Source organism: Salmo salar, chromosome 02 (genome assembly GCF_965601325.2).
Source record: "Salmo salar chromosome 02, fSalSal1, whole genome shotgun sequence".
Taxonomy (NCBI): domain Eukaryota; kingdom Metazoa; phylum Chordata; class Actinopteri; order Salmoniformes; family Salmonidae; genus Salmo; species Salmo salar.
In genome coordinates, this window is record NC_138292.1 from 80,247,846 (window position 1) to 80,273,586 (window position 25,741).

At 50.4% G+C, this 25,741-nt stretch overlaps 1 protein-coding gene and 1 long non-coding RNA gene across 4 annotated transcripts in view; one reads left to right on the plus strand and one right to left on the minus strand.

The window, feature by feature from the left end:
• The window catches only part of mad1l1 (mitotic arrest deficient 1 like 1), a 103,675-nt gene extending 80,687 nt beyond the window's left edge, over positions 1 to 22,988 (plus strand). For all 3 annotated transcript variants that reach the window (XM_045710464.2, XM_045710460.2, XM_082967446.1), the window contains exon 19: positions 22,448 to 22,988. In XM_045710464.2, the coding sequence (XP_045566420.1) occupies positions 22,448 to 22,615 (168 nt within the window). In that variant the 3' untranslated portion in view covers positions 22,616 to 22,988. The remainder of the gene's footprint in view (positions 1 to 22,447) is intronic.
• LOC145862618 (uncharacterized) lies at positions 22,856 to 23,441 on the minus strand. Its single transcript, XR_014382151.1, has 3 exons — positions 23,314 to 23,441; positions 23,038 to 23,117; positions 22,856 to 22,972 (listed from the first exon to the last, which is right to left on the minus strand). It is a non-coding gene; the product is annotated as an uncharacterized LOC145862618 (long non-coding RNA).
• Positions 23,442 to 25,741: the final 2,300 nt, after the last annotated feature.

Genomic DNA, 25,741 nt, shown 5'->3' on the forward strand with positions numbered 1-25,741 from the left:
TATAAAAGATATGAAAAGACTCTTTGCTCTTTCTGAAGATACCCTTTAATCAAGATGTCCATCAGATGAACAAGATGTCTCACGGCTAAAACGTCCATAAGATTTAACCCTCCAGAGTTACCAATAACAGACTGTAAAAAGGTTGTTGTTTGACCTTTTTGATGGAAAGAGGAGAGGTGTTTTGGGTGGTTGTGTTCATGCTTCATCCTCCTTTCTAATTGTTCTTTCCTTGATGACTTTAGACAGTGGAGGCTCATTGGACAGGTTCCGCTGCGCGTGGCTCGTTTCAGGGCTGCACAATATGGGGCCATGTCATTGTTTTATTTCTATGGGTTGGTGTTTGGCTTCACAGAGGAAATGACTAGGTCAGGTATAGTAGAAACCACAGCACCAGGTCAGGTATAGTAGAAACCACAGCACCAGGTCACGTATAGTAGAAACCACAGCACCAGGTCAGGTATAGTAGAAACCACAGCACCAGGTCAGGTATAGTAGAAACCACAGCACCAGGTCACGTATAGTAGAAACCACAGCACCAGGTCAGGTATAGTAGAAACCACAGCACCAGGTCAGGTATAGTAGAAACCACAGCACCAGGTCAGGTAGAGTAGAAACCACAGCACCAGGTCAGGTAGAGTAGAAACCACAGCACCAGGTCAGGTAGAGTAGAAACCACAGCACCAGGTCAGGTAGAGTAGAAACCACAGCACCAGGTCAGGTAGAGTAGAAACCACAGCACCAGGTCAGGTAGAGTAGAAACCACAGCACCAGGTCAGGTAGAGTAGAAACCACAGCACCAGGTCAGGTAGAGTAGAAACCACAGCACCAGGTCAGGTAGAGTAGAAACCACAGCACCAGGTCAGGTAGAGTAGAAACCACAGCACCAGGTCAGGTAGAGTAGAAACCACAGCACCAGGTCAGGTAGAGTAGAAACCACAGCACCAGGTCAGGTAGAGTAGAAACCACAGCACCAGGTCAGGTATAGCAGCAGTAGAAACCACAGTGTTCCCAGAGGACCTTGTAACATCTCCTGAAAAGTAACCATTGACACAGATTTTTAGAATAGCTTCGCCTATTCCGCTCTGATTCAGAGCACGTCGTTGCACAACTGGTAGCAGCCTGTATTACAGCGAACATTTGCTAGCCAGATTTGTCCCCCTAGCTCCGTGGTCTTTGCTAGCCAGATTTGTCCCCCAGCTCCGTAGTCTTTGCTAGCCAGATTTGTCCCCCAAGCTCCGTAGTCTTTGCTAGCCAGATTTGTCCCCCTAGCTCCGTAGTCTTTGCTAGCCAGATTTGTCCCCCTAGCTCCGTAGTCTTTGCTAGCCAGATTTGTCCCCCTAGCTCCGTAGTCTTTGCTAGCCAGATTTGTCCCCCTAGCTCCGTAGTCTTTGCTAGCCAGATTTGTCCCCCTAGCTCCGTAGTCTTTGCTAGCCAGATTTGTCCCCCTAGCTCCGTGGTCTTTGCTAGCCAGATTTGTCCCCCTAGCTCCGTGGTCTTTGCTAGCCAGATTTGTCCCCCTAGCTCCGTGGTCTTTGCTAGCCAGATTTGTCCCCCTAGCTCCGTAGTCTTTGCTAGCCAGATTTGTCCCCCTAGCTCCGTAGTCTTTGCTAGCCAGATTTGTCCCCCTAGCTCCGTAGTCTTTGCTAGCCAGATTTGTCCCCCTAGCTCCGTAGTCTTTGCTAGCCAGATTTGTCCCCCTAGCTCCGTAGTCTTTGCTAGCCAGATTTGTCCCCCTAGCTCCGTAGTCTTTGCTAGCCAGATTTGTCCCCCTAGCTCCGTAGTCTTTGCTAGCCAGATTTGTCCCCCTAGCTCCGTAGTCTTTGCTAGCTAGTTGGCAATTTAGCATTAGCGGGTAACGTATTATTTATTTTTTGCTTGCTAAGACTAACTACCGTTTTGCAGAGAGAAAGACAAACTAACTTATAATATAATACACACCATGGATGTGTATAAAGAAACAAAGTTGAAAGCAGGTTCTTGGTTCTTGACTGCATTGTCTAGGGAGCAGCGGCGTTGGCCTAGGGAGCAGTGGCGTAGCAGCGGCGTTGGCCTGGGGAGCAGTGGCGTTGGCCTGGGGAGCAGTGGCGTTGGCCTGGGGAGCAGTGGCGTTGGCCTGGGGAGCAGTGGCGTTGGCCTGGGGAGCAGTGGCGTTGGCCTGGGGAGCAGTGGCGTTGGCCTGGGGAGCAGTGGCGTTGGCCTGGGGAGCAGTGGCGTTGGCCTGGGGAGCAGTGGCGTTGGCCTGGGGAGCAGTGGCGTTGGCCTGGGGAGCAGTGGCGTTGGCCTGGGGAGCAGTGGCGTTGGCCTAAGGAGCAGCGGCATGCAGACTCAGGGAATCCAACAGCCAGCTGTGCCTGCTGGAGTGACAGGGTCCTAGGAGGTAGTAGCCGCAAGAGAAGAGCGATGGAGCCTGGCAAGAGACGACAAACGACGTAAAAACGTCCGTTACATGCAGCTGAGTAGCATTAAAAATAAATGCCATGTGGTTATTGCTCATGTCACTATTGCAATTTCTATTCAAATTTGATTCATTGGGCTGCCCTGCCTGCTTATGGCGCCGCCCTGCCTTGTTATGGCGCCGCCCTGCCTCGTTATGCCGCCGCCCTGCCTCTACACTGACATGTAGAGGTAGATCTACTGTATAGGGAGTCCTAAGAGCCGGTGAGATAAAGCGCATCCCTGCAGTGTATTTGTGTTAGAGCTCTGCTACCTGACGTGCCCTGACATGATACATCAGGTTAGGGTGGAGTAGGTAGTTTTCTTTATCACTAATGAGGGTACGGGCTGGGTACGGGATGGGTCCGGGTATCACTAACCAGGGTACGGGCTGGGTCCGGGTATCACTAACTAGGTTACGGGCTGGGTCCGGGTATCACTAACTAGGTTACGGGCTGGGTCCGGGTATCACTAACTAGGGTACGGGCTGGGTCCGGGTATCACTAACCAGGGTACGGGCTGGGTCCGGGTATCACTAACCAGGGTACGGGCTGGGTCCGGGTATCACTAACCAGGGTACGGGCTGGGTCCGGGTATCACTAACCAGGGTACGGGCTGGGTCCGGGTATCACTAACCAGGGTACGGGCTGGGTCCGGGTATCACTAACTAGGGTACGGGCTGGGTCCGGGTATCACTAACCAGGGTACGGGCTGGGTCCGGGTATCACTAACCAGGGTACGGGCTGGGTCCGGGTATCACTAAACAGGGTACGGGCTGGGTCCGGATATCACTAAAGAGGGTACGAGCTGGGTCCGGGTATCACTAAACAGGGTGCGAGCTGGGTCCGGGTATCACTAAACAGGGTACGAGCTGGGTCCGGGTATCACTAAACAGGGTGCGAGCTGGGTCCGGGTATCACTAAACAGGGTACGAGCTGGGTCCGGGTATCACTAACATTTTGAAGCTCAGCCTTTTGCTTCGTGCTCTGCTACGTACTAAGGTCATATCTAAGGTCATAACGTGGTGTCCGAAGTGCTTCAACCTCGTCAAAAAGAAGACTGGAGAAATGATTTCACAGAAAAGAGTTGCGTTCCTGTAGTTTTTGTCGGCGTTTAGAGTGACCAACAGTAGCTAACAGCTCTCTGTTCTCTCATGTCTCTTCATTGAGCAGAGCAGCCCAAGCGGAGCCGTTGCCATGGAGACTCAGAGCCGCCATGAGCAGAGCGGGCTGCGTGCTGGGAGAGAGTGACAGACAGAGGAGCAGCTAATGGATTTGCTGATAGAGGAAGATATTTCTGGTTTCAGGCCTTTGCTTCTTCCAAATTGAAATCGGGACTGGGTTAGAGTAGGACCTAAATGTGGGTAGGGCTCGGGCTTATAATTCATACCTGTGCAGGGCTCGTGTGTGTGTGTGTGCGCCGCGCCGTGCCGTGCCGTAGGACCCTCACCTTTGTCATTGCTGTGAGATCTCTCTCTCTGATGAGCTGTCTACTGGAGTCTAGCTCATAGTTGAAATAATTGTTCCATTTTATGATACAAGTATCAAACGTGGTACACTAATACTAGATACCTTAAGGAAACATTTAAACAATTGGAGGCAGTCTGGGAAGCCTGTTAGTTGACCAGAGTCGACATTTTAATTAAATGGCTGTCGTCCAGATTTCCTGTAAAAATTCAAAAGGCACTCGCACATCTGAGCTATTTTTTTTTGCAGGTGCCTGATGACAGTTGAATAGCATGAGAAGAAAGAAGAAACCTGCACACTGCTCTTGATAGGATCACTAATCTTTAATACGTATCGGCCTCAAGGCCTTTGCCAGAGATTTGTATATTTTTTTGGGGGGGGGGGTAAAATCATTCCAGACGACATTACAAAGTAATTTTGATATTATCTACCCACTAAATAATCCCCACAGATAATATTATACAATCATTCTAATAGGATCATATTGATTCACATTGTTTTGACCCTAGTCCGACAGCTACGTGACATTTATTTGAATACTTTGTGCTAGAGCCACCACATTTCACACACAGCTAGGGCATGTCTAAACAAGTACTTTGGGAAATAGAGCCATTGCTGGTTTTGTGAATTACCCCCCTGGCGGGTGTTTCCAATATGGCCACTGAAATACAGGCTAAGAAACCCCAAGATTGGAAACTGGTTGGATATATGTCACCAGGGGTACTCTGGTAGGTAACTGGTTGGATAGATGTCACCAGGGGTACTCTGGTAGGTAACTGGTTGGATAGATGTCACCAGGGGTACTCTGGTAGGTAACTGGTTGGATAGATGTCACCAGGGGTACTCTGGTAGGTAACTGGTTGGATAGATGTCACCAGGGGTACTCTGGTAGGTAACTGGTTGGATAGATGACACCAGGGGTACTCTGGTAGGTAACTGGTTGGATAGATGTCACCAGGGGTACACTGCTCCGGCTTAGGGCTTAGGAACAGCAGCCAATCAGCTGCATGGGGCCGTGTTGGACATGATTCACATGGCCATAAATAATGGGCCCATACAGCCAGGGATGGATTCACATGGCCATATCTCCTTAAATAATGGGTCCATACAGCCCAGGGATGGATTCACATGGCCATATCTCCATTAATAATGGGTCCATACAGCCCAGGGATGGATTCACATGGCCATATCTCCATTAATAATGGGTCCATACAGCCCAGGGATGGTTTCACATGGCCATATCTCCATCATAAATAATGGGCCCATACAGCCCAGGGATGGATTCACATGGCCATATCTCCATTAATAATGGGTCCATACAGCCGAGGGATGGATTCACATGGCCATATCTCCATTAATAATGGGTCCATTCAGCCCAGGGATGGTTTCACATGGCCATATCTCCATCATAAATAATGGGTCCATACAGCCCAGGGATGGATTCACATGGCCATATCTCCATTAATAATGGTCCCATACAGCCCAGGGATGGATTCACATGGCCGTATCTCCATTAATAATGGGCCCATACAGCCCAGGGATGGATTCACATGGCCATATCTCCATTAATAATGGTCCCATACAGCCCAGGGATGGATTCACATGGCCGTATCTCCATTAATAATGGGCCCATACAGCCCAGGCATGGATTCACATGGCCATATCTCCATTAATAATGGGCCCATACAGCCCAGGGATGGATTCACATGGCCATAGCTCCATTAATAATGGGCCCATACAGCCCAGGCATGGATTCACATGGCCATATCTCCATTAATAATGGGTCCATACAGCCCAGGCATGGATTCACATGTTTGAGGTGGTCTGGAAAACACAAAATGACCTTATGTGAGAGTCCTTTAAACTTTATTTAAACTTTATGCAGAAATGTTGTTGTGTATTTTTCAATTGGCCATAACGTCATTAGTAAATCAAATGTCACATTCTTCGTCAACAACAGACTATCAGTGAAAAGCTTACTGACGGGCACTTCCCAACAATGCAGAGAGAAAAATATAGAAAAATATTAACCAGGAATAAATACCCAAAGAATAACGATAACTCAGTACCGAGTCAATGTGCAGGGGTACGAGGTAATAACTTGGCTATATAGACAGGGTACCAGTACTGAGTCAATGTGCAGGGGTATGAGGTAATAACTTGGCTATATAGACGGGGTAACAGTACTGAGTCAATGTGCAGGGATACGAGGTAATAACTTGGCTATATAGACGGGGTACCAGTACTGAGTCAATGTGCAGGGGTACGAGGTAATAACTTGGCTATATAGACAGGGTACCAGTACTGAGTCAATGTGCAGGGGTACGAGGTAATAACTTGGCTATATAGACGGGGTACCAGTACTGAGTCAATGTGCAGGGATACGAGGTAATAACTTGGCTATATAGACAGGGTAACAGTACTGAGTCAATGAGCAGGGGTACGAGGTAATAACTTGGCTATATAGACAGGGTAACAGTACTGAGTCAATGTGCAGGGGTACGAGGTAATAACTTGGCTATATAGACAGGGTACCAGTACTGAGTCAATGTGCAGGGGTACGAGGTAATAACTTGGCTATATAGACAGGGTACCAGTACTGAGTCAATGTGCAGGGATACGAGGTCATTGAGGTAGATTCCTTTTGTATACTTAGTGTATGTGAACACTACTTCAAATAAGTGGATTCGGCTATTTCAGTCACACCCGTTGCTGACAGGTGTATAAAATCGAGCACACAGCCATGCAATGTCCATAGACAAACGTTGGCAGTAGAGTGGCCTTACTGAAGAGCTCAGTGACTGATGGAGGAGGACAGAGGGGGAGGGAGAGATACAGAGGGGGAGGGAGAGATACAGAGGGGGAGGGAGAGATACAGAGGGGGAGGGAGAGATACAGAGGGGGAGGGAGGGATGGAGAGGAGGACAGAGGTAGGGAGGGGCAGAGAAAAGTGAGTGAGGATGTGACTGAGATGTCTTCTGACAGTTGTCTCTTAGCCCTAGGTGATTTCTGGTGTGGGTGTCCTCTGGGTGATGTTTGGAACATATGTCTGTTGTCTCCGTGGAAACCTGATACTCCAGAGCCTGTCATTGGACGCTGGTGACACACTGTCACACACACTGAGCCTGCCGTTGGATGGCGGTGTCTATACACACTCCTACATAATGATGTTGGAATACGAGATGCCATACCCCCAGGTCTGCCACACACACACCTCTCAGTCCTGAACAAAACATAACTGGCCCTCTCAGACGGTGTCAACAGATGGTATGGTGTTATCATCAGGCCTCTCAGACGGTGTCAACAGATGGTATGGTGTTACCATCAGGCCTCTCAGACGGTGTCAACAGATGGTATGGTGTTACCATCAGGCCTCTCAGACGGTGTCAACAGATGGTACGGTGTTACCATCAGGCCTCTCAGACGGTGTCAACAGATGGTATGGTGTTACCATCAGGCCTCTCAGACGGTGTCAACAGATGGTACGGTGTTATCATCAGGCCTCTCAGACGGTGTCAACAGATGGTATGGTGTTACCATCAGGCCTCTCAGACGGTGTCAACAGATGGTATGGTGTTACCATCAGGCCTCTCAGACGGTGTCAACAGATGGTACGGTGTTATCATCAGGCCTCTCAGACGGTGTCAACAGATGGTACGGTGTTATCATCAGGCCTCTCAGACGGTGTCAACAGATGGTACGGTGTTATCATCAGGCCTCTCAGACGGCGTCAACAGATGGTACGGTGTTACCATCAGGCCTCTCAGACGGTGTCAACAGATGGTACGGTGTTACCATCAGGCCTCTCAGACGGCGTCAAAAGATGGTATGGTGTTATCATCAGGCCTCTCAGACGGTGTCAACAGATGGTACGGTGTTATCATCAGGCCTCTCAGACGGTGTCAACAGATGGTATGGTGTTATCATCAGGCCTCTCAGACGGTGTCAACAGATGGTACGGTGTTATCATCAGGCCTCTCAGACGGCGTCAACAGATGGTATGGTGTTACCATCAGGCCTCTCAGACGGTGTCAACAGATGGTACGGTGTTATCATCAGGCCTCTCAGACGGTGTCAACAGATGGTATGGTGTTACCATCAGGCCTCTCAGACGGTGTCAACAGATGGTACGGTGTTACCATCAGGCCTCTCAGACGGTGTCAACAGATGGTATGGTGTTACCATCAGGCCTCTCAGACGGTGTCAACAGATGGTACGGTGTTATCATCAGGCCTCTCAGACGGTGTCAACAGATGGTACGGTGTTATCATCAGGCCTCTCAGACGGTGTCAGGCTAGGGGCTGGAGATGAGACTAGCTGGAGGTTAGACTAGGGGCTGGAGATGAGACTAGCTGGAGGTTAGACTATGGGCTGGAGATGAGACTAGCTGGAGGTTAGACTAGGGGCTGGAGATGAGACTAGCTGGAGGTTAGACTAGGGGCTGGAGATGAGACTAGCTGGAGGTTAGACTAGGGGCTGGAGATGAGACTAGCTGGAGGTTAGACTAGGGGCTGGAGATGAGACTAGCTGGAGGTTAGACTAGGGGCTGGAGATGAGACTAGCTGGAGGTTAGACTAGGGGCTGGAGATGAGACTAGGTATAGCTGGAGGTTAGACTAGGGGCTGGAGATAAGACTAGGTATAGCTGGAGGTTAGACTAGGGGCTGGAGATGAGACTAGCTGGAGGTTAGACTAGGGGCTGGAGATGAGACTAGCTGGAGGTTAGACTAGGGGCTGGAGATAAGACTAGCTGGAGGTTAGACTAGGGGCTGGAGATGAGACTAGCTGGAGGTTAGACTAGGGGCTGGAGATGAGACTAGCTGGAGGTTAGACTAGGGGCTGGAGATAAGACTAGGTATAGCTGGAGGTTAGACTAGGGGCTGGAGGTTAGACTATGGGCTGGAGATGAGACTAGCTGGAGGTTAGACTAGGGGCTGGAGATGAGACTAGCTGGAGGTTAGACTAGGGGCTGGAGATGAGACTAGCTGGAGGTTAGACTAGGGGCTGGAGATGAGACTAGCTGGAGGTTAGACTAGGGGCTGGAGATGAGACTAGCTGGAGGTTAGACTAGGGGCTGGAGATGAGACTAGCTGGAGGTTAGACTAGGGGCTGGAGATGAGACTAGCTGGAGGTTAGACTAGGGGCTGGAGATGAGACTAGCTATAGCTGGAGGTTAGACTAGGGGCTGGAGATGAGACTAGGTATAGCTGGAGGTTAGACTAGGGGCTGGAGATAAGACTAGGTATAGCTGGAGGTTAGACTAGGGGCTGGAGATAAGACTAGGTATAGCTGGAGGTTAGACTAGGGGCTGGAGATGAGACTAGCTGGAGGTTAGACTAGTGGCTGGAGATGAGACTAGCTGGAGGTTAGACTAGGGGCTGGAGATAAGACTAGCTGGAGGTTAGACTAGGGGCTGGAGATGAGACTAGCTGGAGGTTAGACTAGGGGCTACCTCCCCCTCTCTCCCTGTCTCTCTCGCCCTTTCTCCCTTTCCCCCTCTGTCTCGCTACCTCCCACTCTCTCCTCTTTCTCCCTGTCTCTCTACCTCCCCCTCTCTCCTCTTTCTCCCTGTCTCTCTACCTCCCCCTCTCTCCTCTTTCTCCCCGTCTCTCTACCTCCCCCTCTCTCCTCTTTCTCCCCGTCTCTCTACCTCCCCCTCTCTCCTCTTTCTCCCTGTCTCTCTACCTCCCCCTCTCTCCTCTTGCTCCCTGTCTCTCTACCTCCCCCTCTCTCCTCTTTCTCCCTGTCTCTCTACCTCCCCCTCTCTCCTCTTTCTCCCTGTCTCTCTACCTCCCCCTCTCTCCTCTTTCTCCCTGTCTCTCTACCTCCCCCTCTCTCCTCTTTCTCCCTGTCTCTCTACCTCCCCCTCTCTCCTCTTTCTCCCTGTCTCTCTACCTCCCCCTCTCTCCTCTTTCTCCCTGACTCTCTGCCTCCCCCTCTCTCCTCTTTCTCCCTGTCTCTCTACCTCCCCCTCTCTCCTCTTTCTCCCTGTCTCTCTACCTCCCCCTCTCTCCTCTTTCTCCCTGTCTCTCTACCTCCCCCTCTCTCCTCTTTCTCCCTGTCTCTCTACCTCCCCCTCTCTCCTCTTTCTCCCTGTCTCTCTACCTCCCCCTCTCTCCTCTTTCTCCCTGTCTCTCTACCTCCCCCTCTCTCCTCTTGCTCCCTGTCTCTCTACCTCTGTCTCTAGTGTATCCATCTCTTCTCTACTAGATGTTAAATATCAGAATCTGCATTTAAATTGAAACCAGGAGTTAATTTGCATATTTTTGATTATACCATTAATATCCCTTCTGTTTTTCTCCTTTCAGCCAATCACAAACCTCTGTTCTTTTGTCTTAAATGGTGTCTGAGACTTGGGAGGTAAAGATAGGAGAGATCAATCCACTCCATCTCACTTCTACCCTCTCTGCCTTCCCCCTTTACCCCCCTTCTCTCTCTGCCTTCCCCCTCTCTGCTTTCCCCCTTTACCTCCCTTCTCTCTCTGCCTTCCCCCTCTACCCCCTCTCTGCCTTCCCCCTCTACCCCCTCTCTGTCTTCCCCCTTTACCCCCCTTCTCTCTCTGCCTTCCCCCTCTACCCCCTCTCTGCCTTCCCCCTCTACCCCCTCTCTGCCTTCCCCCTCTCTGCTTTCCCCCTTTACCTCCCTTCTCTCTCTGCCTTCCCCCTCTACCCCCTCTCTGCCTTCCCCCTCTACCCCCTCTCTGCCTTCCCCCTTTACCCCCTTCTCTCTCTGCCTTCCCCCTCGACCCCCTCTCTGTCTTCCCCCTTTACCCCCTTCTCTCTCTGCCTTCCCCCTCGACCCCCTCTCTGTCTTCCCCCTTTACCCCCTTCTCTCTCTGCCTTCCCCCTCTACCCCCTCTCTGCCTTCATCCTCTCTGCCTTCCCCCTTTACCCCCTTCTCTCTCTGCCTTCCCCCTCTACCCCCCTTTGCCTTCCCCCTCTACCCCCTTCTCTAACTGCCCCCCTTCTCTCTCTGCCCCCCTTCTCTCCCTGCCCACCTTTCTCTCTCTACCCCTCTCTGCCTCCCTTCCCTCGCTGCTCCCCTTCTCTCTTTGCCCCCCCTTCTCTCTGCCCCCCCTTCTCTCTCTGCCCCCCCCCCCCCCGCTCTCTCCTCTGTTTTCTATTACTCTCTCCAACCCCCCTTCGTTCTGTCCCTTTCCCCTTCTCCCCCTCTCTCTCTCCCTCTGTTGTATCTGTCGTCAGGTAGTTCTAGAAGGCTGTGGCATTTACCTTTTCATTCTCAGGACACCCCGGACATCAGACGTTTAAAGAAAGTCCATTCTCCTCTGAAAGAGACAAGAGCAGAGACCTTTTATTTTCTCACTATTACATTGTGGTTCTGAATGCTAAAGAGCAACACTTTGGTGCGCCGTGAAAGTTTCAGTCAAGTTTAATGTAGAGGAGATGAGAGAGATGGTTGAGGGAGAAATGAGAGAACATAGAAGACTCATTAGTAGGCAGTGGAGCTGCTGACCTGGTAACCCCCTCACTACACACTCTGACCTGGTAACCCCCTCACTACACACTCTGACCTGGTAACCCCCTCACTACACACTCTGACCTGGTAACCCCCTCACTACACACTCTGACCTGGTAACCCCCTCACTACACACTCTGACCTGGTAACCCCCTCACTACACACTCTGACCTGGTAACCCCCTCACTACACACTCTGACCTGGTAACCCCCTCACTACACACTCTGACCTGGTAACCCCCTCACTACACACTCTGACCTGGTAACCCCCTCACTACACACTCTGACCTGGTAACCCCCTCACTACACACTCTGACCTGGTAACCCCCTCACTACACACTCTGACCTGGTAACCCCCTCACTACACACTCTGACCTGGTAACCCCCTCACTACACACTCTGACCTGGTAACCCCCTCACTACACACTCTGACCTGGTAACCCCCTCACTACACACTGACCTGGTAACCCCCTCACTACACACTCTGACCTGGTAACCCCCTCACTACACACTCTGACCTGGTAACCCCCTCACTACACACTCTGACCTGGTAACCCCCTCACTACACACTCTGACCTGGTAACCCCCATCACTACACACTCTGACCTGGTAACCCCTCTCACATTACACTCTGACCTGGTAACCCCCCTCACATTACACTCTGACCTGGTAACCCCCCTCACATTACACACTGACCTGGTAACCCCCCTCACATTACACACTGACCTGGTAACCCCTCTCACATTACACTCTGACCTGGTAACCCCCCTTACTACACACTCTGACCTGGTAACCCCCCTTACTACACACTCTGACCTGGTAACCCCCGTCGCATTACACTCTGACCTGGTAACCCCCGTCGCATTACACTCTGACCTGGTAACCCCCCTCACATTACACACTGACCTGGTAACCCCCCTCACACTACACACTGACCTGGTAACCCCCCTCACACTACACACTGACCTGGTAACCCCCTCACATTACACACTCTGACCTGGTAACCCCCCTCACATTACACACTCTGACCTGGTAACCCCCCCGTCACATTACACTCTGACCTGGTAACCCCCTCACTACACACACTGACCTGGTAACCCCCTCACTACACACTGTGACCTGGTAACCCCCTCACTACACACACTGACCTGGTAACCCCCTCACTACACACTCTGACCTGGTAACCCCCTCACTACACACTCTGACCTGGTAACCCCCTCACTACACACTCTGACCTGGTAACCCCTCACTACACACTCTGACCTGGTAACCCCCTCACTACACACTCTGACCTGGTAACCCCCTCACTACACACACTGGCCTGGTAACCCCCTCACTACACACTCTGACCTGGTAACCCCCCTCACTACACACTCTGACCTGGTAACCCCCTCACTACACACTCTGACCTGGTAACCCCCCTCACTACACACTCTGACCTGGTAACCCCCATCACTACACACTCTGACCTGGTAACCCCTCTCACATTACACTCTGACCTGGTAACCCCCCTCACATTACACTCTGACCTGGTAACCCCCCTCACATTACACACTGACCTGGTAACCCCCCTCACATTACACACTGACCTGGTAACCCCTCTCACATTACACTCTGACCTGGTAACCCCCCTTACTACACACTCTGACCTGGTAACCCCCCTTACTACACACTCTGACCTGGTAACCCCCGTCGCATTACACTCTGACCTGGTAACCCCCCTCACATTACACACTGACCTGGTAACCCCCCCTCACACTACACACTGACCTGGTAACCCCCCTCACACTACACACTGACCTGGTAACCCCCTCACATTACACACTCTGACCTGGTAACCCCCCTCACATTACACACTCTGACCTGGTAACCCCCCCGTCACATTACACTCTGACCTGGTAACCCCCTCACTACACACACTGACCTGGTAACCCCCTCACTACACACTGTGACCTGGTAACCCCCTCACTACACACACTGACCTGGTAACCCCCTCACTACACACTCTGACCTGGTAACCCCCTCACTACACACTCTGACCTGGTAACCCCCTCACTACACACTCTGACCTGGTAACCCCTCACTACACACTCTGACCTGGTAACCCCCTCACTACACACTCTGACCTGGTAACCCCCTCACTACACACACTGGCCTGGTAACCCCCTCACTACACACTCTGACCTGGTAACCCCCCTCACTACACACTCTGACCTGGTAACCCCCCTCACTACACACTCTGACCTGGTAACCCCCCTCACTACACACTCTGACCTGGTAACCCCCATCACATTACACACTGACCTGGTAACCCCTCTCACATTACACTCTGACCTGGTAACCCCCCTCACATTACACACTGACCTGGTAACCCCCCTCACATTACACACTGACCTGGTAACCCCCCTCACATTACACACTGACCTGGTAACCCCCCTCACATTACACACTGACCTGGTAACCCCTCTCACATTACACACTGACCTGGTAACCCCCCTTACTACACACTCTGACCTGGTAACCCCCCTTACTACACACTCTGACCTGGTAACCCCCGTCGCATTACACTCTGACCTGGTAACCCCCCTCACATTACACACTGACCTGGTAACCCCCCTCGCACTACACACTGACCTGGTAACCCCCCTCGCACTACACACTGACCTGGTAACCCCCCTCATACTACACACTGACCTGGTAACCCCCGTCACACTACACACTGACCTGGTAACCCCCCTCACACTACACACTGACCTGGTAACCCCCCTCACATTACACACTCTGACCTGGTAACCCCCCTCACATTACACACTCTGACCTGGTAACCCCCCTCACACTACACACTCTGACCTGGTAACCCCCGTCACACTACACACTGACCTGGTAACCCCCCTCACACTACACACTGACCTGGTAACCCCCCTCACACTACACACTCTGACCTGGTAACCCCCCTCACACTACACACTCTGACCTGGTAACCCCCCTCACACTACACACTCTGACCTGGTAACCCCCCTCACACTACACACTCTGACCTGGTAACCCCCCTCACACTACACACACTGACCTGGTAACCCCCTCACTACACACTCTGACCTGGTAACCCCCCTCACTACACACTGACCTGGTAACCCCCCTCACATTACACACTGACCTGGTAACCCCCACACTACACACTCTGACCTGGTAACCCCCTCACTACACACTCTGACCTGGTAACCCCCTCACTACACACTCTGACCTGGTAACCCCCTCACTACACACTCTGACCTGGTAACCCCCTCACTACACACTCTGACCTGGTAACCCCCTCACTATACACTCTGACCTGGTAACCCCCTCACTATACACTCTGACCTGGTAACCCCCTCACTACACACTCTGACCTGGTAACCCCTCACTACACACTCTGACCTGGTAACCCCCCTCACATTACACTCTGACCTGGTAACCCCCCTCACATTACACTCTGACCTGGTAACCCCCTCACTACACACTGTGACCTGGTAACCCCCTCACTACACACTGTGACCTGGTAACCCCCTCACTACACACTCTGACCTGGTAACCCCCTCACTACACACTCTGACCTGGTAACCCCCTCACTACACACTCTGACCTGGTAACCCCCTCACTACACACTCTGACCTGGTAACCCCCTCACTACACACTCTGACCTGGTAACCCCCTCACTACACACTCTGACCTGGTAACCCCCCTCACACTACACACTCTGACCTGGTAACCCCCCTCACACTACACACTCTGACCTGGTAACCCCCCGTCACGTTACACACTGACCTGGTAACCCCCTCACTACACACTCTGACCTGGTAACCCCCCTCACTAAACACTGACCTGGTAACCCCCCTCACATTACACACTGACCTGGTAACCCCCCTCACATTACACACTGAACTGGTAACCCCCACACTACACACTCTGACCTGGTAACCCCCTCACTACACACTCTGACCTGGTAACCCCCTCACTACACACTCTGACCTGGTAACCCCCTCACTACACACTCTGACCTGGTAACCCCCTCACTACACACTCTGACCTGGTAACCCCCTCACTATACACTCTGACCTGGTAACCCCCTCACTACACACTCTGACCTGGTAACCCCTCACTACACACTCTGACCTGGTAACCCCCCTCACATTACACTCTGACCTGGTAACCCCCTCACTACACACTGTGACCTGGTAACCCCCTCACTACACACTCTGACCTGGTAACCCCCTCACTACACACTCTGACCTGGTAACCCCCTCACTACACACTCTGACCTGGTAACCCCCTCACTACACACTCTGACCTGGTAACCCCCTCACTACACACTCTGACCTGGTAACCCCCTCACTACACACTCTGATCTGGTAACCCCTCACTACACACTCTGACCTGGTAACCCCCTCACATTACACTCTGACCTGGTAACCCCCTCACTACACACTCTGACCTGGTAACCCCTCACTACACACTCTGACCTGGTAACCCCTCACTACACACTCTGACCTGGTAACCCCCTCACTACACACTCTGATCTGGTAACCCCTCACTACACACTCTGACCTGGTAACCCCCTCACATTACACTCTGATCTGGTAACCCTCCTTTATTCTAGAAGACTGTCAGCTCAACCTTCACACATTACCCAACTTATTCTAGAAGATTTACCATCACAAAGCTGTCAATTAGTGATCCCCTGAGACTGTGTGTGTGTGTGTGTGTGAGTGCACCTGTGTGTGTGTGTAAGTCATAGTCTTCCTGTGTGTCCAGTCTGGGAGGGAATGATCCCCAGGATGTGATGACGTGATTGGTGGATTGGCATTCCGCAGCAGCCTCGTCTCTGGTTGGCTGAGGTGACTGCCGTGTGACGTCCCGCATTCTAATCCACCAACCATCGATTTCCTTTAACTAGAAATACAGATGAGGGGGAGGAGGAAGGAGAGGGAGGAGAGGGGGAGGAGAGGAGAGGGGGAGGAGGAAGGAGAGGGGGGAGGAGGGGGAGGAGAAAGGTGAGGGTGAAAGGAGGAGAGGGGGAGGAGGAAGGAGAGGGTGAAGGGGAGGAGGAAGGAGAGGGGGAGGAGGAAGGAGAGGGGGAAGGGGAGGAGGAAGGAGAGGGGGAGGTGAGGAGGAGAGGGTGAGGAGAGGGGGAGGTGAGGAGGAGGGGAGGAGGAGGAGGGGAGGAGGAGGAGAGGTGAGGGTGAGAGGGGGAGGAGAGCTTGGAGGTGAGGAGGAGGAGGAGGAGAGGGGAAGGAGAGGAGGAGGAAGGAGAGGGAGGAGGAGGGGGAGGAGAGGAGGAGGAGAGGGTGAGGAGGAGGAGGAGAGGGGAAGGAGGAGGAGAGGGTGAGGGGAGGAGGAGGGGAGGAGGAGGAGAGGTGAGGGTGAGAGGGGGAGGAGAGCTTGGAGGTGAGGGTGAGAGGAGGAGGAGGAGAGGGGAAGGAGAGGAGGAGGAGAGGGTGAGGAGGAGGAGGAGAGGGGAAGGAGGAGGAGAGGGTGAGGGGAGGAGGAGGAGAGGGTGAGGAGGAGGAGGAGGAGAGGGGAAGGAGGAAGAGGAGGAGAGGGTGAGGGGAGGAGAGGGGGAGGAGGGGGAGGAGAGCTTGGAGGTGAGGAGGAGGAGGAGGAGAGGGGAAGGAGAGGAGGAGGAGAGGGTGAGGAGGAGGAGGAGAGGGGAAGGAGGAGGAGAGGGTGAGGGGAGGAGGAGGAGAGGGTGAGGAGGGGGAGGAGAGGGGAAGGAGGAAGAGGAGGAGAGGGTGAGGGGAGGAGAGGGGGAGGAGGGGGAGTAGTAGTAGTAGTAGTAGTAGTAGTAGAGGGAGAGAAGAGCATGGGGAAAGGAGCACCCTGGACTGACATAGTGAAGTTATTGTTTTGTTATTAAACAACAACTTGTTGATTTGATAAAGGTCAGGACTTGTTCATAACACGTTTTGGGGAGTCATGAATATGCAAACAGGCGTTGATAAGGTCACTATTTAAATAAATCCACACACACACACATTGAGAACACACACACTATTTGAATAAATCCCTTTTTGAAGAAAACATCCCACTTCTGACCTTTAAATGAAATCGGATTTCTTTCCTCTGTTTTTCCTGCCATTGGAGAGAGGAAGGGGATCATCAATGAAAGTGTGGTGCATGTTAATCATTACCCTCTGGGCCTGGTGCTCTCTCTTCTCTCCCTCCATCTCTCTCTCCCTCCATCTCTCTCCCTCCCTCCATCTCTCTCTCCCTCCATCTCTCTCTCTCCCTCCCTCCATCTTTCTCTCCATCCATCTCTCTCTCTCCCTCCCTCCATCTTTCTCTCAATCCATCCATCTTTCTCTCCATCCATCCATATCTCTCTCCCTCCATCTCTCTCTCTCCCTCCATCTCTCTCTCTCCCTCCATCTCTCTCTCTCCCTCCATCTCTCTCTCTCTCCCTCATCTCTCCCTCCATCTATCTTCTCTCCTTCCATCTCTCTTCTCTCCTTCCATCTCTCCTCTCTTCTCTCCATCTCTCTCTCCCTCCATCTCTCTCCCTCCATCTCTCACGCCATCATCTCTCTTCTCTCCCTCCATCCATCTCTTTCTCCATCCATGTCTCTCTCTCTCATCTCTCTCCCTCCATCTCATCTCTCTCCATCCATCTCTCTCTCCCTCCATCTCTCTCCTGTCTCTCTCCATCCATCTCTCTCCCTCCTGTCTCTCTCTCCCTTCTGTCGCTCTCTCCCTCCTCTCTCTCCCTCCTGTCTCTCTCTCCATCCATCTCTCCCCCTCATCTCTCTCTCCCGTCTCTCTATCCTTCCTCCATTTTTCCCTATCCTGTCTCACTTCTATCTCTCTGTGTTTCTCTCCTTTCTCTTTCTCTCCCTCTATATTGTCTCTCCCTCACTGGCCTTTCTACCCCAAGATAAAAATGTTTTATTTAATTATTTCTATATATTTGACATTATTCAGTCTTTATAAGTCAGTTTAAGTAATAATCATTATTTCTATATAGTTGACATTATTTAGTCTTTATAAGTCAGAGTTGAAGTAATAATCATTATTTCTATATAGTTGACATTATTGTCTTTATAAGTCAGAGTTGAAGTAATAATCATTATTTTTATATAGTTGACATTATTCAGTCTTTATAAGTCAGAGTTGAAGTAATAATCATTATTTCTATATAGTTGACATTATTGTCTTTATAAGTCAGAGTTGAAGTAATAATCATTATTTTTATATAGTTGACATTATTCAGTCTTTATAAGTCAGAGTTGAAGTAATAATCATTATTTCTATATAGTTGACATTATTGTCTTTATAAGTCAGAGTTGAAGTAATAATCATTATTTTTATATAGTTGACATTATTGTCTTTATAAGTCAGAGTTGAAGTAATAATCATTATTTTTATATAGTTGACATTATTCAGTCTTTATAGGTCAGAGTTGAAGTAATAGTAACATGCCATTTACCAGACCCCATTATCCAAAGTGACTTAGTCATGGGTGCATACAGTTTTCAGGTGGGGAGTCCAAGCGGGAATCCACCCCACAATCCTTGGTGTTTCCAGTGCCATACTCTACCGACTGATCAACATGACTTCAGAGGGAAAAGTATTCATATATTAGTGTGTATGATGTTTATGGATTCTTCAGCATCGGACAGGGAAAAGACTACAGTAGAGACATTTTCACAGACGTTGAGTATAACTTGATGGTCATGCGTGTTCTGTGAAGTCCTCGGGGCTCTAGAACACCGGCCCTGGTTCCCATGGCGCCCTCCAGGTGTGTGTGCTGGTGTGTACAGGGAGAGAGAGAGAGACTTAGGGGTATGGCATAACTTTCCAGATGGGCTTACACACAGGAGGAGAGAAACCGAATGGGGGAGAGAGATGGACAAAGAGGGATGGTTGTGAATGGAAAGTTGACTGGGTAGAAGAGACGTGCTCTCTCTATCTCTCTCCCCCTTCTTCTCTTCTCTATCTCTCTTCCTCTCCTCCCTGCGTTTCTTTAATTACTTCATCCTCCCTCTCCTCCCTTTGCGCTCCCTCTCCTCATTTCACTCTGAGCGGCGTTGTATTTATTTAATTAATCCACCCTGAATTTCTTCCCATTTCACCGACTCATCCCACCGCTCACAAACAGGTCCCCATAAACAACAAACAACTTCTAAATCGATTTTCTTTTCTCACTTCTAAAGTTAATGTTCTCTCCCTCTTGACGCAAAGTGTGGTGTGTGTGTGTGTGTGTGTGTACTGTCTGTCTATCCTGTGTGTGTATGTATGTGTGTGTGTATCTACTGTCTGTCTATCCTTGTGTGTGTGTGTGTGTGTGTGTGTGTCCTACAACAGGGTTTTCTACTCCAGGAGAGATGAGGCTTCTGATCCATCTATGTGACCAAAAGTTGACATCATTCCAAAATCTCATTCCAAGACCATGGTCATTAATATGGAGTTGGTCCCCCCTTTGCTGCTATAACAGCCTCCACTCTTCTGGGAAGGCTTTCCACCAGATGTTGGAACATTGCTGCGGGGACTTGCTTCCATTCAGCCACAAGAGCATTAGTGAGGTTGGGCACTGATGTTGGGCGATTAGGCCTGGCTCGCAGTCGGCATTCCAATTCATCCAAAAGGTGCTCGATGAGGTTGAGGTCAGGGCTCTGTGCAGACCAGTCAAGTTCTTCCACACCAATCTCGACAAAACATTTCTGTATGGACTTTGCTTTATGCACAGGGGCATTGTCATGCTGAAACAGGAAAGGGCCTTCCCCAAACTGCCACAAAGTTGGATGCACAGAATCATCTAGAATGTTATTGTATGCTGTAGCGCTAATATTTCCCTTCACAGGAACTAAGGGGTCTAACCCGAACCATGAAAAACAGCCCAAGACCATTATTCCTCCTCTACTAAATTTTACAGTCGGTGCCATGCATTGGGGCAGGTAGCGTTCTCCTGGCATCCGCCAAACCCAGATTCGTCCCTCGGACTGCCAGATGGTGAAGCGTGATTCAACACTCCAGAGAATGTTTCCACTGCTGAGTCCAATGGCAGTGAACTTTACACCACTCCAGCTTGGCATTGCGCATGGTGATCTTAGGCTTGTGTGCGGCTGCTTGGCCATGGAAACCCATATCATGAAGCTCTTGTGCTGACGTTGCTTCCAGAGGCAGTTTAGAACTTGGTAGTGAGTGTTACAACTGAGGACAGATGATTTTTGCTTCAGCACTCAGCAGTCTCGTTCTGTGAGCTTGTGTGGTCTACCACTTCACGGCTGCGCCGTTGTTGCTCCTAGATGTTTCCACTTCACAAAAACAGCACTTACAGTTGACCGAGGCAGCTTTAGCAGGACAGAAATTTTACAAACTGACTTGTTGGAATGGTGGCATCCTATGACGGTGCCATGTTGAAAGTCACTGAGCTCTTCAATAAGGCCATTCTGCTGCCAATGTTTGTCCATGGAGATTGCATGGTTGTGTGCTGTCAGCAACGGGTGTGGCTGAAATAGCTGAATCCACTAATTTGAAGAGTTTTCCACATACTGCTGTATATAAACTCAGCAAAAAAAGAAATGTCCTCTTACTGTCAACTGCGTTATTTTCAGCAAACTTAACGTGTAAATATTTGTATGAACATAACAAGATTCAACAACTGAGACATAAACTGAAACAAGTTCCACAGACGTGACTAACATAAATGGAATAATGTGTCCCTGAACAAAGGGGGAGGGTCAAAAGTAACAGTCAGTATCTGGTGTGGCCACCAGCTGCATTAAGTACTGCAGTACATCTCCTCCTCATGGACTGCACCAGATTTGCCAGTACTTGCTGTGATATGTTAACCCACTCTTCCACCAAGGCACCTGCAAGTTCCCGGACATTTCTGGGGGGAATGGCCCTAGCCCTCACCCTCTGATCCAACAGGTCCCAGACGTGCTCAATGGGATTGAGATCCGGGCTCTTCGCTGGCCATGGCAGAACACTGACATTCCTGTCTTGCAGGAAATCACGCACAGAACGAGCACTATGGCTGGTGGCATTTTCATGCTGGAGGGTCATGTCAGGATGAGCCTGCAGGAAGGGTACCACATGAGAGAGGAGGATGTCTTCCCTGTAACACACAGCGTTGAGATTGCCTGCAATGACAACAAGCTCAGTCCGATGATGCTGTGACACACCGCCCCAGACCATGACGGACCCTCCACCTCCAATCGATCCCGCTCCAGAGTACAGGCCTCGGTGTAACGCTCATTCCTTCAACGATAAACGCAAATTCGACCATCACCCCTGGTGAGACAAAACCGCGACTCGTCAGTGAAGAGCACTTTTTGCCAGTCCTGTCTGGTCCAGCGACGGTGGGTTTGTGCCCATAGGCGACGTTGTTGCCAGTGATGTCTGGTGAGGACCTGCCTTACAACAGGCCTACAAACCCTCAGTCCAGCCGCTCTCAGCCTATTGCGGACAGTCTGAGCACTGATGGAGGGATTGTGCATTCCTGGTGTAACTCGGGCAGTTGTTGCCATCCTGTACCTGTCCCACAGGTGTGATGTTCGGACGTACCAATCCTGTGCAGGTGTTGTTACACGTGGTCTGCCACTGCGAGGACGATCAGCTGTCCGTCCTGTCTCCCTGTAGCGCTGTTTTAGGCGTCTCACAATACGGACATTGCAATTTATTGCCCTGGCCACATCTGCAGTCCTCATGCCTCCTTACAGCATGCCTAAGGCACGTTCACGCAGATGAGCGGGGACCCTGGGAATTTTTCTTTTGGTGTTTTTCAGAGTCAGTAGAAAGGCCTCTTTAGTGCTCTAGGTTTTCATAACTGTGACCTTAATTGCCTACCGTCTGTAAGCTGTTAGTGTCTTAACGACATTAATTGTTTATGGTTCATTGAACAAGCATGGGAAACAGTGTTTAAACCCTTTACAATGAAGATCTGTGAAGTTATTTGGATTATCTTTGAAAGACAGGGTCCTGAAAAAGGGACATTTCTTTTTTTTCTGAGTTTCTATATGTAGTGTACTTCTAACTGACAACCTTCTCCCTGTCTCTTTCTTCTTTATCTCTCGTCCTCTCCCTCTCTCTCCTCCAGGCCAGTGGAGGTGTTGTGGGCAGTGGAGGCAGTATGCAGCTGATGGAGACAGATTTCAGTAAAACCCTGAGAGAGATGGTGGACCTCCATCTGCACCACCAGAAGAGCATACCAGCCTTCCTCTCTGCTGTGACCCTCGACCTCTTCAGCCGACAGACCACAGTCTGACTTGACCCTCGACCTCTTCAGCCGACAGACCACAGTCTGACTTGACCCTCGACCTCTTCAGCCGACAGACCACCGTCTGAATTGACCCTTGACCTCTTTAGCCGACAGACCACGGTCTGACTTGACCTCTTGAGCCGACAGACCACGGTCTGACTTGACTCTCGACCTCTTCAGCCGACAGACCACAGTCTGACTTGACCCTCGACCTCTTCAGCCGACAGACCACCGTCTGAATTGACCCTTGACCTCTTTAGCCGACAGACCACGGTCTGACTTGACCTCTTGAGCCGACAGACCACGGTCTGACTTGACTCTCGACCTCTTCAGCCGACAGACCACCGTCTGACGTCAATCGACCTCTTCAGCCGACAGACCACGGCGCTGCCCTCGACCTCTCGCCGCGCCACGGCGCGACCCTCGACCTCTTCAGCCAACAGACCACGGTCTGACTTGACCCTCGACCTCTTCAGCCGACAGATCACGCTCTGACTTGACTCTCGACCTCTTCAGCCGACAGACCACCGTCTGACGTCCCTCGACCTCTTCAGCCGACAGACCACCGTCTGTCTTGACCCTCAACCTCTTCAGCCGACAGACCACCGTCTGTCTTGACCCTCGACCTCTTCAGCCGACAGACCACGGTCTGACTTGACTCTCGACCTCTTCAGCCGACAGACCACCGTCTGACGTCCCTCGACCTCTTCAGCCGACAGACCACCGTCTGACTTGACCCTCGACCTCTTCAGCCGACAGATCACGGTCTGACTTGACACACCCCCCCCGGGGTTGAGGGTGTCCTGTGATGTTATATGACCTGTGACCTCATTGTTTGACATGTGATGTCATTGCCTTGACCTCTTCACATAATGGTTAAGGTTAGGATTGGGGGAGGGGAAGCTGATCCTAGATCTGTCATTGTTGTCTGACCTGTGATGTTGTCATGTGACCCCGAGGTGACCTATGACCTCACTATCTGACCTGTGATGTCATGGTGTCTGACTGACACAGCTGTGTGATGGACTCTGATGATAATAATATAAAGTTAAATAAAAGGAGTCGCTGTCTAGACCTGTGTTGTTTCTCTGCATGAAGTTACACATTTGATCACCTTACAATAGAATATCATTATTTCTAGATGTTATGGAGGTTTTTAGGATGACGGTGAGAAGAGGAAACAAGGGCCTTTGTTGACATCATACTTCATTACGTTAATTATCTTAGTCTGTCACAAATGGCACCCTATTCCCTACATAGTGCACTACAAGAGCCTGAAGGTAGTGCACTAGGTAGGTAATAGGGTGACAGCCTCTTTCTTTATATAGTGTGATCTCTGTAACCTTCAGTCAGATGTTCTGTTATTGTTTCACTACTTCCTGTATTGAGCTCTTTAACCTTCAGTCAGATGTTCTGTTATTGTCTCACTACTTCCTGTGTTGATCTTTGCTCTTCAGTTGTTTTTTGCAGAAGGTTCATATGGCTTCATGTTGGACACACAGCCGTATGTCATTTTAAATAGTGACACACAACGAACATCTTGTTATTTTCTTGTAAATGGAAAGCAGTGAAAAAGGTATAACCTGAATGAGTTGATTTGTCATTAGAACAAACAGCTCTATTACTTCTTACCTCTTAGTTTGTTTTGCTTTCTGAATCCCATTTCTGAGTCAATCTACACTGAACAAAAATAGAAACGCAACATGTAATGTATGTAGCAAACATTTCTCTACCATAAGCCGCCTCCAATGTCGTTTTAGAGAATTTGGCAGTACAACCAGCCTTACAACCACAGACCACATGTAACCACGCCAACCCAGGACCTCCACATCCGGCTTCTTCACCTGCAGGATCGTCTGAGACCAGCCACCCGGACAGCTTATGAAACTGAGGAGTATTTCTGTCTGTAATAAAGCCCTTTTGTGGGGGAAAACTCGTTCTGATTGGCTGGGCTAGGTCCCCAGGGGGAGGCTGTGCCCATGGCTGTGCCCCTGCCCAGTCATGTGAAATTCATAGATTAGGGCCTAATTAATTTATTTAAATTGACTGATTTCCTTCTATGAACTGTAACTCAGTAAAATTGTTGTGTTGCGTTTATATTTTTGTTCAGTATAATTATGATGCATGTATGTGTGGAATATTATTTCAGACGTGAATTGAGTGAATAAAGAACTAATCTAACTAGACGTGTTTGTCCGTGTGGTGTGAGGGTGCATTCAAGACAACTGGAAACTCGAAGAAAATTAGGTGAAATTGTGACGTAAAAACTTTGAGGTCAGTGAGGTCAAATGGTGAGGTCAGTGAGGTCAAATCGTGACATCAGTGATCTTTCGGTTGGAAAGTCGGAGCTCTAAGCAGAAACCTGAATTTCCGACTTCGAATTCCGAGTTTGATGACTGTTCAAAACGATTTTCCCAGTCAGCGCTAGTCCCCCCCCCCCCAGAGTTCCCAGTTGTCTTGAAGGCAGCATGAGCACACGCTTGTCTGTGTGGGTGTGCGCTTGTCCTTGTGTTTTTGTGTGTGCATGCTTGTGAGTGAGTTGTAGTACTGTAGGCTGTAAATCATTAGTCAGCCAGACTAGTTCCCAGGGGAAAGGAGAGATGGAGAATATCATACCCATTCTCTCACCCACACACCACCTGGCTGTGTTCACCCTGTGAGTACCTTCTCTGTTCTAGTGTTGGGGAAAGATGGCTAAATAAGACAGTTGCCCACTGCACTGAGGATAGGAAACACTCACCACCGATAAATCTACGATAATCGATCATTTCAATAAGCATTTTTCCACGGCTGGCCATGCTTTCCACCTGGCTACCACTACCCCGGCCAACACCTCAGCACCCCCTGCAGCAACTTGCCCAAGCCTCCCCCATTGCTAATTCACCCAAATCCAAACAGCTGATGTTCTGAAAGAGCTGCAAAATCTGGATCCCTTCTAATCAGCTGGGCTAGACAATCTGGACCCTCTCTTTCTAAAATCATCTGCTGAAATTGTTGCAACCCCTATTACTAGCCTGTTCAACCTCTCATATCGTCTGAGATCCCCTAAGATTGGAAAGCTGCTGCAGTCATTCCCCTCTTCAAAGGGGGAGACACTCTATAACCCAAACTGCTACAGACCTATATCCTACC